General features: G+C 58.7%; 1 protein-coding gene and 1 pseudogene across 1 annotated transcript; one reads left to right on the top strand and one right to left on the bottom strand.

Annotated features, from left to right (window-relative positions):
• Positions 1 to 12,913, bottom strand: part of LOC135891988 (adhesion G protein-coupled receptor E2-like) — a 1,091,233-nt pseudogene that overhangs the window by 749,201 nt on the left and 329,119 nt on the right.
• Positions 6,799 to 10,809, top strand: RETN (resistin). Its single transcript, XM_065419121.1, has 4 exons — positions 6,799 to 6,892; positions 8,227 to 8,364; positions 10,076 to 10,153; positions 10,575 to 10,809. The coding sequence occupies exons 1-4, from the start codon at positions 6,799 to 6,801 to the stop codon at positions 10,706 to 10,708; spliced, it is 444 nt and encodes a 147-aa protein (XP_065275193.1). The 3' UTR covers positions 10,709 to 10,809.

Here is a 12,913-nt window from a genome sequence, read left to right as displayed (position 1 = left end):
TCCCCTGGCAGCTGGACGGGGCTGGCCCAGTGCACTCCAGGGCTCTGGGACGGTGCAAAGCAGAGTGGGGCGCATTGGAAATTCACCCCTGCAGAAGGGACACGGCAGTGAAGGGCACTGCCAAAGGCACTATGGGGGGGGGGGTTAGTTATTAGTTGTAGACATACTTTGTATGGGGCAAATTGTGAGAGAGCCAAGGCCCTCCACGGTCTGCAGAGCAGGGGAAGAGGAGGAGGAGGAGTGCACGTATCGAGATGATTTGTGGTTGCTGCGTTTCCCGGGTGCCAGCTCTGTGCCTGGTCCCCTTAATGCAGTTTTCTGTATTTTTCACATGGACTCATTGCTGTGGGTGAGGAACATTTGCTGGCTAGGGGGGCCCAGGAGAAGTGTTCAGTTTTCCCAGGTCCTGCGGAGGCCTGGCATGTGTCAGTTTCAAAAGGGTCCCCTGGCTGGTTGACCCCGGCCCTTGTTGCTGCCAACAGCCCCTGGCAGAAACGGTGCCACGTCTACACCAACCAGTCCGTGGCTGCGCCGATGTGGGTGAAGTCTGTTTGCTGAGGGAGCGGGGCTGGGTGAGCAGCTGCCCTGGGGCTGGGGACAATGGAAGGATTGTGCCTTGCCGAGAGGGGCTGGGCGTGTTCAGCTTCCGCGCGCCCAGCAGGAGCCCAGTCAGTGTCAATGAGATCTGTGAATTCAGCACTAGTGAAGGGGGGCCCTGGGGAACCAACCCCCACCCCCAGCTCCAGGCAGGAGCTTCCCCTGCACACACCCACTTCTCTCAGGAAGGGTGGCCTGGGTTTAGGGGGATCTGCTTATTGTGTCAATCCTGGCTAGCTTCTGCTCCTGGGATTTCTCCTGTGCAAAGGTTCAGGGCAGCTGGGTGCTGGAGAGGCTGGTGGTCAGTGCAGGACTCCTGGGTTCTCTTTCCTAGCTCTGGGCGAGGGTTGAGGTTTAAGGGGGAGGGAGCCAGGAGTCCTGGGTTCCATTCCCAGCTCCTGGTGAGGAATGGGGATCTGTCACTGGTCCACAGGATCTGTGCTATGCCGCAGCTTTTAAACAGTCCCTCAAAGGAATCCCTGCAGTGGGCCAGTCCCCCAAGGGGTCCTGCTCTTCCTCAAGAATAGGCCACGTATCCTCAATGCCTCTGCGACTGAGCCTCTGGGGATAGAGTGAATCCAGCTGAGACAGACACCTGGTCAGGCACTTGTCCGCTCCTCAGGGCCCAACGCACCTTGGCAAGGATTTGCAGTGACACCAGGAGCCTTTACAACCAGTCAGGTTTATTAGCTAGAACCCAGCCCAGGAAGTCCCCAGGTTAGCGCAGAGAAGCAAAGGCTAAGACACCGTCCATCCTGGCCACGCCAGCGCGCCACCCAGCCAATCCACTTTTGGCCTCCTCTCTTTGTCAGTCCCAGATGTGAGCTCTGCATCTCCCCAGAGGCCAGCTCTTATCCTAGCCTCCTGCCACCCCTCAGTCCATTCACCTCCTCCACCAGGCCCATGCTGAGCAGGGCCGGCTCTAACTTTTTTGCCACCCCAAGCAAAAAAAAAGAGCACCACCCCGCCGAAACACACACCCCCGAGTGCCGCCGAAACACATCCCCCGAGCACCGCCCCACCCAAACACCCCCCCAAGCGCTGCCCCACCGAAACACACACCCCTGAGCGCTGCCCCGCCCTGCCAAAACACCCCCCAAGTGCCGCGCCGCCAAAACAACCCCCCCCCAGTGCCGCGCTGCCGAAACACCCCCCCCCCCAGCACCGCGCCACGCCGCCGAAAGAAAAACAACCCCCCCCCCCCCCCCCCGAGCACTGCCCGGCCGAAACAAAAACAACAACAAAAAAACCCTCGAGCGCCACCCCGCCAAACCAAAAAAAACCAACAACCCTGAGCGCCCCCCGCCACCCCAAGGTTGGCCGCCCCTTACAAGGAGCCGCCCCAAGCACGTGCTTGGTCGGCTGGTGCCTGGAGCCGGCGCTGATGCTGAGTTCACATGTTCTGCCTGCGGAGAGGTGTCAGTTGTTCAGGCTTTGGGATCCCATTGTCTTTCTGGATCCTCCACTGATACCACTCGGTTTCAGCCAGTCCTTTAATGCCCCATTCATTCCACCCCAGACAGCTACGGACCTCAATGCTTCTGCTCAGCCCCAAGAGCAGATTTAACCCTTCTGCATTCACTGGGGAGCAATGCAAAGTAGTGAGGGAAACCGAGACATGCCTAGGAATTATAAAAATATTACATAAAATTCCCCTTTGTCACAAGTTTAGAGCAGGGGGGCTGGGAGTCAGGACTCCTGGGTTCTATTTCCCCCTTTGGGAGAGAAGTGGGGTCTATTAGGTGGGGCAGGGGGCTGGGAGTCAGGACTCCTGGGTTCTATTTCCCCGTTTGGGAGAGAAGTGGGGTCTAGTAGGTGGGGCAGGGGGCTGGGAGTCAGGACTCCTGGGTTCTATTTCCCCCTTTGGGAGAGAAGTGGGGTCTATTAGGTGGGGCAGGGGGTTGGGAGTCAGGACTCCTGGGTTCTATTTCCCCCTTTGGGAGAGAAGTGGGGTCTATTAGGTGGGGCAGGGGGCTGGGTGTCAGGACTCCTGGGTTCTATTTCCCCCTTTGGGAGAGAAGTGGGGTCTATTAGGTGGGGCAGGGGGCTGGGAGTCAGGACTCCTGGGTTCTATTTCCCCCTTTGGGGGAGAAGTGGGGTCTATTAGGTGGGGCAGGGGGCTGGGAGTCAGGACTCCTGGGTTCTATTTCCCCCTTTGGGAGAGAAGTGGGGTCTATTAGGTGGGGCAGGGGGTTGGGAGTCAGGACTCCTCGGTTCTATTTCCCCCTTTGGGAGAGAAGTGGGGTCTATTAGGTGGGGCAGGGGGCTGGGAGTCAGGACTCCTGGGTTCTATTTCCCCCTTTGGGAGAGAAGTGGGGTCTATTAGGTGGGGCAGGGGGCTGGGAGTCAGGACTCCTGGGTTCTATTTCCCCCTTTGGGAGAGAAGTGGGGTCTAGTAGGTGGGGCAGGGGGCTGGGAGTCAGGACTCCTGGGTTCTATTTCCCCCTTTGGGAGAGAAGTGGGGTCTATTAGGTGGGGCAGGGGGCTGGGAGTCAGGACTCCTAGGTTCTATTTCCCCCTTTGGGAGAGAAGTGGGGTCTATTAGGTGGGGCAGGGGGCTGGGAGTCAGGACTCCTGGGTTCTATTTCCACCTTTGGGAGAGAAGTGGGGTCTATTAGGTGGGGCAGGGGGCTGGGAGTCAGGACTCCTGGGTTCTATTTCCCCCTTTGGGAGAGAAGTGGGGTCTATTAGGTGGGGCAGGGGGCTGGGAGTCAGGACTCCTAGGTTCTATTTCCCCCTTTGGGAGAGAAGTGGGGTCTATTAGGTGGGGCAGGGGGCTGGGAGTCAGGACTCCTGGGTTCTATTTCCACCTTTGGGAGAGAAGTGGGGTCTATTAGGTGGGGCAGGGGGCTGGGAGTCAGGACTCCTGGGTTCTATTTCCCCCTTTGGGAGAGAAGTGGGGTCTATTAGGTGGGGCAGGGGGCTGGGAGTCAGGACTCCTGGGTTCTATTTCCCCGTTTGGGAGAGAAGTGGGGTCTAGTAGGTGGGGCAGGGGGCTGGGAGTCAGGACTCCTGGGTTCTATTTCCCCCTTTGGGAGAGAAGTGGGGTCTATTAGGTGGGGCAGGGGGCTGGGAGTCAGGACTCCTGGGTTCTATTTCCCCCTTTGGGAGAGAAGTGGGGTCTATTAGGTGGGGCAGGGGGCTGGGAGTCAGGACTCCTGGGTTCTATTTCCCCCTTTGGGAGAGAAGTGGGGTCTAGTAGGTGGGGCAGGGGGCTGGGAGTCAGGACTCCTGGGTTCTATTTCCCCGTTTGGGAGAGAAGTGGGGTCTATTAGGTGGGGCAGGGGGCTGTGAGTCAGGACTCCTGGGTTCTATTTCCCCCTTTGGGAGAGAAGTGGGGTCTATTAGGTGGGGCAGGGGGCTGGGAGTCAGGACTCCTGGGTTCTATTTCCCCCTTTAGGAGAGAAGTGGGGTCTATTAGGTGGGGCAGGGGGTTGGGAGTCAGGACTCCTGGGTTCTATTTCCCCCTTTGGGAGAGAAGTGGGGTCTATTAGGTGGGGCAGGGGGCTGGGAGTCAGGACTCCTGGGTTCTATTTCCCCCTTTGGGAGAGAAGTGGGGTCTATTAGGTGGGGCATGGGGTTGGGAGTCAGGACTCCTGGGTTCTATTTCCCCCTCTGGGAGAGAAGTGGGGTCTATTAGGTGGGGCAGGGGGTTGGGAGTCAGGACTCCTGGGTTCTATTTCCCCCTTTGGGAGAGAAGTGGGGTCTATTAGGTGGGGCAGGGGGCTGGGAGTCAGGACTCCTGGGTTCTATTTCCCCCTTTGGGAGAGAAGTGGGGTCTATTAGGTGGGGCAGGGGGCTGGGAGTCAGGATTCCTGGTTTCTATTTCCTGCTCTGCTGCAAGCTCACTATTACAACACTTCTATATTATCTCTGTGAGGTACTTGTTTAGCAAGAACAGCAGTAACTAGACACCATCACTCCAGCTTGTCAGGCCGGTGATGTCTCCCTGAGTTGCGCTGTGTGACCTTTGGAAGATCTCTGCCTCATCATTCATTTCCCTCTGTTCAGAGGCTCTGTGGTCTCATGGCTAGAGCACCGGGCTGAGACTCTGGCCATTTGTGTTCTGTTCCTTGTTCTGACACTACCCTGCTGGGTGATCTTGTGCCAGTCACTTCCCCTTTCTTTACTTCAGTTTCCTCTCCCAGGCCTTTGTCTCTTTAGACCAGGGGTCTCCAACTCAAATGACCACGAGGGCCACATGAGGACTAGTACATTGGCCGAGGGCCGCATTACTGACACCTCCCCCCGCCACCCTTGGCCCCGCCCCCACTCCACCCCTTCCATGAGGCCCTGCCCCCATTCCAACCCCTTCCCTGAAATCCCCATCCCAACTCTGCCCCCTTCCTGCCCCCAAGGAGGGCAGGAGGGGTGTGGGGTGTGGTGGGGGCTCAGGGCAGGGAGTTGGGGTGTGGGGTGCTGGAGGGGTGTGGGGTACAGCAGGGGGTTGGGCTGCAAGAGGGGTGCAGGGTACAGCAGGGGGTTGGGCTGCAGGAGGGGCTCGGAGGGCGGGCTCCAGCCCGACACGCACCGCGGGCAGAGCAGGCCACCTGCCTGCCTGTCCCCGCACCGCTCCGGGAAGTGGCCGGAACCTAGGGGAGGAGGGGCACAGGGGTCTGTGTGTTGCTGTTGCTTCAGGCACCACCCCCAGCAGCTCCCATTGGCTGGGAATGGGGAACTGCGGCCAATGGGAGCTGCTGGGGGCGCTGCCTGAAGCAAGAGCAACACACAGAGCCCTGTGCCCCCCCTTCCCCACGTTCCGGCCGCTTCCCGGAGCGGCAGGGGGCAGGGCAGGCAGGGAGCCTGCCCTTCCCCCGGTGCGCGTTGGGCTGGAGCCGCTCTAGGTAAATGCTGGGGGGGGGCGCGAGTCGCTCGCGGGCCGCAGAAAACAACCCTGCAGGCCGCATGCGGCCCCCGGGCCGCTTGTTTGAGACCCCTGCTTTAGACGGTGAGCTCTCTGGGGCAGGGACTGTCTCTCCTTCCGTGTCTGCACACAGGCCGGTACAGGGCATTAGACCATGAGAGCTCAGGCTAGTGGCTTCTGTGTGCCAGTGGCCCGGCGCTACCTGGGAATGGCTGTGATTTGTGCAGTGGTGCATAGAGGTGCCCATCCCCCCAGGGCTGGGAGGATGGCGCTTAGGTCTGTGGCTGGTGGCTCTTGCTCCTATGCTCAAGGTCATGCTGACCCCAGGTTTGGGGTTATTCAGGACGATTCCCCCAGGTCAGATTGGCAGGGACCTTGGTGTGGTTTTGCTTGTTCTGCAGCACGTGGTGTGGATCGCCTGCCGGGAGCAGCTGTGCATCTCCCCATATCAATTCCCTGCCTTGCAGGGGCCTCGGCCGTTGGCAGCACCTCGATCTCTCCTGTTTTCTGCACCAGTTGAGTTACCCGAGGGCTGAAATGCTTTTGTCTAATAGGAGTCACTGGGCTCAGCATTAGGGACACGTGGGTGAAGTGCAATGGCCTGTGCTACACAGACTGGATGATCTGATGGTCCCTCCTGGCTTAAGCTCTGTGAGACGGGGCTCACACTAGCAGCTAGACTCACTAGAGAGAGGTCAGAAAGCCGGGCTCTGATTGCATGTCTGCCCTCCCTGCCCAGCCCCGTGCTGGGCTACAAATCCTGCTGGTGCATTTTCAACCCATCTCTGGCACTTGCCTCTACACTGTAGCCAGGTGGGCTAGAGCAGCTGGGTAGCCACAGCAGCACGGGAGGTGGGCTGGGCTGGCTACGCAGCAGAGTATGATCCGGTCCAGGACCCAGGGTCCATGCATGGGGCAGCTGGCCCATCCCACCTCCTGCACCACCGAGGCTACTGCTATTTTCACTTCGCGAGCTCCAGCAAAGTTAATTACACCTCCAGCTGCAGCGCAGCCCGCCCCTTAGTCTCCAATCTGCAGGTAGCTGGTGCCAAACCCAGAGTGGCCCTGCCTTCCAGCAACCCCCTTACAATACCCTGGAAATTCCCACAGAGGGGGAGCCCCAGGTCCGTCCAGACCCTCAGAGCCAAAGCCTAGGTTGGTGTAATGCCTTCAATGTAATGGAGTTACACCAGGGGAGAATTTGGCCCTGGCAATGAACAGCTGGGCAGGGGTTGAGCAAACAAGGAAGTTTAAAAAGAAACATTCTTTGTTAGGAACAGTCCTGGGGTTGCCCCATACTTGTGGGAGGGGGAGTCAGTTGTCAAGCAGCCAATGGGATGGAAGATTTCGCCACCTCTGCTCCAGCTGGCTCCTATTTAAAGGGGCAGCTTGTGAACTGGGAAGCAGCATCTTGCAAGATTGTGCCAGAAGGTGAGTTTGTACCGTTGGTCGGGCGGGATTCTCTAGACTGAGCCTTGGGGCAGGATTTGGGGCACGGCTTCTGCATGTGCCCAGCTCCCTCGGGCCTTGGCCATAGTCAGGGTGGCAGTGGCGTAACTTTCAATGGCTTTCAAAAGTGATGGAGTTAATCTGGTTCCAGGCACAGTGGGGACGCTCTTAATCCTATGTAGCAAGGGATCGGCTTGGGATAATGATTTGTAAAGCAGCTAAAGGATTTAGGAGCCTACATTCCATTTTGTGACTTAGGTGCCTATGTGCGTCATTAGGTGCTTAAATGCCTTTGACCATCTGGCCTTTAGGAGCCTCGTCTCACTGAAAGTCAATGGGAGTTAGAATCCTAAATCACGTGAAAATGTTACCCTTAAACTAAATCAATGTAAATCTGGTTTTAATCCTGTAAGGACTGGTCTAAACCCAGTTTTGCACCAATTTAATGATACTGATTACTAAAATACTCTTTTGCTATAAATGCTTTTATACACTTCTAGCTGCATCCACCCCAGGGGGGCACGGCACAAACTAGATCAGTCTGTAACGGATAACTCAGTGCAAAATGGTGTGTAGCCCAGTCCTAACCTGATCCACACCAGACGTCTGTCAGTTTAGCTTAAGTGGATCCCTTACCAAATGGCGATTCCATTGGAGTAGGAACGTCCACACTGCGACTCGCACGGCTTTCACCGAACTGGTTTACAATCATGCCGAGTGAAACAGGTGCAGCTTGGAGCAGAGAAACGAGGCTCTTTTTGTGGGTGTTTTAATTTTGTTTTGGGGAGGAGTTGGTGGAGGGGGATCAGTTCTCTGAGGAGCTAATTCTAAGGGTCCAAACCTTTAACGGGAACCCCCTTCCCCCATGCGCATATGTGTGTGTGTGTGTGTGTGTGTCAATTTCAGCCTGAAAATGCACTGGCAGCTTAGAGGCAGTCCTGCTCTGCTAGCCCCTAGGATGGGGATTCCATTCCAGCCCTCCCCAATAACCCCCCATTGCCATCCTGCCTGCCTCCCCACCCACCCACCGCTCCCAGTCTCCTGCTCCAAATCCTTCCTCCCTTTCCCCTATTTGCTGCATTACATTCCCCCACCCCTCAGTATCCCTTCCAGCCCCCCACATTCTCCTCCCCATATCCCCTGCACCCTTGGGCCTGCCTGTCCCCCCTCTGACCCTCACCCCCTTCCCTGGCACTGTGGCTTTCCCTCATGCCTGTGCCCCACTCCGCTGCCTTTGTGCATCTCGGCTACTGACACTGATTCCAGAGGGCTCCTGTCCTGGGGTCTCACGTATTGGCCGGATCTCTCTCCTGCAGGTAGCTCAGCACCCGGCGTGATGAAGGCTGCTGTGTTCCTGATGCTCACCCTCCTGGTGCCCGCGTACCACACGGGTGCTCAGTGCATCATTGACAATGTGGTCGATCTGAAGGTGGAGGCAGCGATTAGTTCCATAGGTAACTGACTCAGGGGCGCCTCCCCCAGAGATGGGGGGTCACAGCTAGGGGAGGTCGGGGGATGGGACTTTGCAGCGAAAGGCGAAGCTCCGGCAGTCTCTGCTCTGAGCCCCAGATTGGGCGAGGGAACTGGCTTTGCAATTCATCATGTGCTGGGAGCTGCCAAAACTGTGGTTTTCCTCCCAAACAACACTCTGTGTTGTACCTGTATCTCCTCCTCCCCGTCACGCAGCATCTGACCCCTGCACCCTCTCCAGTGTATTCTTACTGCAAACACTTGGGCGCTAGGTGCATTAGGTGTCTGCGGTGTTTGGCAGCAGCCGAGTGGGAGTTACGTGGCTCGCAGGGTGTCTAGAAACAAGGGACTTTTGTAGATCTAGGCCGGAGAGGCTAAGTGACTTACCCAAGATCACACAGGGAGTCTGTGGCAGAGCAGGGGCTTGAATGCAGACCAAGGCTGATGCTTTAACCATTGCACCATCCTGCCCAGGCACACTGCTCAGCTGTGCACTAGTGAGACATGACACAGGCAGCGTCAGTGACTGGTTCAATCTTCTCCTGCTTTTTAAACCAAGATTAATGGGGTCAACTAAAACGCTGAGTGGAATTTCCTGGAAAAAACACAAGTGGAAGATGGAACCAGCCACATACAAGAGCAACATTATCTGTACCCCACATTGTGGCTCTCTATCGCTCTCTAGTGGTTGAGCCACATAGTGTCTGATACTGCCTCTGAGTTGATGGGCTTGGGGCTTTGACTTAGGCAGAGACTCCGGGAGTCCCAGGTTTGATCCCTGCTCCTGCCAAACCACACGGGGCAGCTCTCTCACTGTCCGTCCCGGCTCTGCTCCCAGCCAGCCCCATTCAGTGTGCAAACGGGGCGAGGGGGAGCTGGAACCCTTGGGGCTCCCTGCCGTTCCTCAGCTTCGGTTCAGGCCTGAGCACAGCACGGAGCCGGCATTTGTGTTAGTTCTATTCCAGTGGCTGCGCTCTGGGCCCCGTCGTGCCAGGTGCTGCACAGGCCATGGTGAGACGCTCCCTGCCCCAAAGAACTGCCAAGAGATGGATCATCATCCCCGTTGCACAGAGGGGAACCGAAGTCCACAGGACTAAGTGACTCACCCAAGGTCACACAGGGAGTCAATGGCAGAGGCAGGAATAAAACCCACATCTCCTGCAGCCCAGCCCAGCCCCTTAGCCACAGACCCGCTGGACTGGTCAGTCACCCCATGGGAGTGGCTGGAGACGGGGTCCATGAGGTGCCATCTGCACAGCTAGCGCCACCTCACCCCAGGGGTTGGTTGGGGTCTCTCAGGGCTGGCTCTACCCATCTCTCTCAGCTGGCTGCTGCTCACCCGGGGGGGGGGGGGGGAGGGGCGGGCTGTCTTGCTGGATGCCCAGCGGCTTCCCCTGGGTAAGACTCTTCTGGGGGGCTGGGGGACACCGGCATCAAACATGAGACGTCCAGATCTCAGGCCAGGAGCCTCTATAGCTTCAGCTACAGCACCCAGCTCCAGGCGCTGCGGCTGTATGTAGCCCAGCCACCACTCGGGGGAGCCAGAGCGCCACATGGAGCGAGGCTGGGTGGGTTACACCTGCCCAGGTCACAGCTGGGGCAGAGGCAGCTTCTCTCCACCTGAGCCTGGGGGGAGGGGGCAGCCTTTCCGCACCCAGGGTCCTGCTGGCTACAACTCTGCGTCTTGCCTTGCAGTGTCCTCCACCCTGGCCAAAGCCAAGCTAATCTGCCAGGACGTCTCAGCCCGTGGGGCACTTGTCTCCTGCCCAGCAGGTGAGAGCACTTTCCCGAGTGCCCCGCAGGCCCAAGGAGGGAGGGGAGCCCTGTGGCACAGACCCCACCCCCTCTGCAATCCTGGGTGGGTGTGGAGCTGGGGCAGCGATGGACCACCAGCCTGCCTGGGGCCCCCCTGCACATGTGCTGCCAGGTGCCTGCAGCAACGGCATTCGCACCACTCCCGAGTCCCTGGGGGCACTGGATGCTGTGGAGCTGGGACCAGTGTGGGCCCCTGGGCCAGACCCCTGGGGCGTCTCACTGGCCTCCCTTGCTTGGGCAGTGGCCTGGCTGCAAGGGAGCACCAGGGCCATGCCCTGGGTGCTGGGGAGGAGGAGACAGCAGGGCACCTCGCTACATCCCATGACTCCCATCTGGCCACCAGCTGCTCCCCTAACCCCACCTCTCCATCCCCCCACAGGGTACAAACCCACGGGCTGTGCCTGCGGAATGGGCTGCGGCTCCTGGGACATTCGCACCGACTCCACCTGCCACTGCCAGTGCAGCGGCATCGACTGGACGGCCGCGCGCTGCTGCAAGATAGGGCTGGAGTGATGCCAAGACCCAGCCTGGGGCACCGGAGAGCCCCACCTGGCCTGCTGCCCCTGCCGCCCCCTCGCCGTGGGCCCTGGCACAGAACCATGCTGTGCCCTTTGTGCCCAGTGCAATGAATAAACTTGGATCTGGGTCTGTTGATGCTTCTCTGGCTCAGTTCTTCCCCTGACTCCAGGTCTCTGGTACCTAGGGCCAGAGCATGAGCAGGGGGCACAACTCTGCCTCCCTCTCCTATTTCCCCCAGAGAGGCCTCTGTCCCAGATCAGTTGGGCTGCCCCTGTTGGCGGCTCACCAGATTGCTATGGGGGTCCAGACACTGAACTCCCCTGGGTGCTCTGAGCTTCCTGGGGTCTCAGCAGGGTGCACCGCTGGTGTCTGCCGTGGCCTCTGGGGCACATTTACTGGGCACTGACTCTGTCTGTTACCCCTTCACAGAAACGGAGCCCCGCGGCCCACCTGCCTTAGGCCCTAGGCCCAGCACTGACCCCCAAGTAGCCCCGTAGCTTAAACCCCATCTTCTCCCAGAACTCCCCCTGAAGGCGTGGGCTGGCTGGGTTCCCTCTTCCAGGGGCTGGGTGGTCAGTGTAGCACGGAGCACACAGACACTGCGCGCAGGGTTCTAGCCCCATTGCTCTTCACTTAACAGAGCCCAGGGAGCCCAGATCATAAAGGAAACAACCATCGCCCAACCGCAGTACCGCTCGCCAGCTCACCTGTCCCTTGGGAGTCCTTCAGGGTCTGTCTGGGTTCAGGTCACAGGGTCCCCCTCACCACGTTGGGGTTCTGCAGCAACTGGGGCGGGGGAGCTCTGGGCAGCCCTTCTTCTTTAGCTGATGAAAATGTACAAAGACCCAAAATAGATCAGCCTCGGCCCTTTGTAACCTTCCAGCCCTGCTGTCACCTGCCTCAGCCTCCCCCGGTGATCCCAGACCTCGAGCAGGTACCTTTGTGGCCAGGCCACCCCCTCCCCAGACAAACCTTGGGAACCAGTCTCTTGGCTAGGGTGTTTGTAGTAGAACAGAGGATCATCCCGAGTTAATGACCTTCAGGATTGGCCCATTTGCACATGCAGGTATCTGATTTAGGCCAGTTAGGATCTGGGCCTCTGGAAAGACGCCGTGTCTGGGTTTAGAGACATTGGCTGAGGTCTTTAAGTCAAGAGGGGACGTTATGAATGGTATTACAGTAGCACCCAGGAGCCCCAGTCATGCGCCAAGACCCCATTATGCCAGGTGCTCTACAGGCCCCAGAGAAGCACATACATGAAAGGAGCCCAGCCTCAGAGAGACCATGTGGGCCAGCAGCATTCATGCCGGGCCAGCACAGGCTCTGCCCTGACACAGGTCAGAAGCCACCTGCCCCCGTAGAGCACGCTGGGTGGTGCTGGGACAGGCTGCACTCTGTACAGGATCTGAGGGAGGGCTCTTGGCCCCGGTGTACAGAGGGGAACTGAGGCCCAGCTCCACGGCGGCACTGGGGGGTGGTGACGCTGAGCGTTGTAGGGCCTAGACATTCGCTGGAATAACGAGGTCATCCACGAGGCCTGAGTCAGGTGCCCAGGCTGCCCCCTTGATGGATGGGGGAGAGAGGTGCCTGAGAAGGGGAGTAACAAGAGCCAGCGAATGAGGTGGGAGCCAGCTATTGGGAAATGCTGAGGAGAAGGCTGTGTGCTAAGCCCCGCCCCTCTCCTGGAGGTCAGGGCCCAGGGCCATGTCTACACGGCAGGTGCTTGGGGGGAGGGATTGCTCAGTGGTTTGAGCATTGGCCTGCTAAACCCAGGGTTGTGAGTTCCATCCTTGAGGGGGCCATTTAGGGATCTGGGGCAAAAATCTGTCTGGGGATTGGTCCTGCTTTGAGCAGGGGGTTGGACTAGATGACCTCCTGAGGTCCCTTCCAGCCCTGATAGTCTGTGCTGTGGAGGTGGGGCTCCATAGCGCCATGGTGTGGACACTTCCTTGGGGGGGACAGCAGTGCTGTTTCCCTCACTGCAGGGCACGGTGGTGCCTGTCTCCTAGTGAGCCATCAACCCAGGGCAGCTGTGTAGTCAGCTGCTAGCCTCGCAGGCATGGGGCCAATCCCATAGGAGGGGCTGACGTGCTCCCCACAGAACACATGGGGGGAAGGGGAGCCTGCTCTCCTTTAGCTCAGGGCACTCAGCTCGGATGGGAGGTGCCCCTGATTCAATTTCCCCCTCTGCCTGATGTG

Source organism: Emys orbicularis, chromosome 19 (genome assembly GCF_028017835.1).
Source record: "Emys orbicularis isolate rEmyOrb1 chromosome 19, rEmyOrb1.hap1, whole genome shotgun sequence".
NCBI classification, from domain to species: Eukaryota; Metazoa; Chordata; order Testudines; family Emydidae; genus Emys; species Emys orbicularis.
This window is presented reverse-complemented; position numbering and strand designations above follow the sequence as displayed.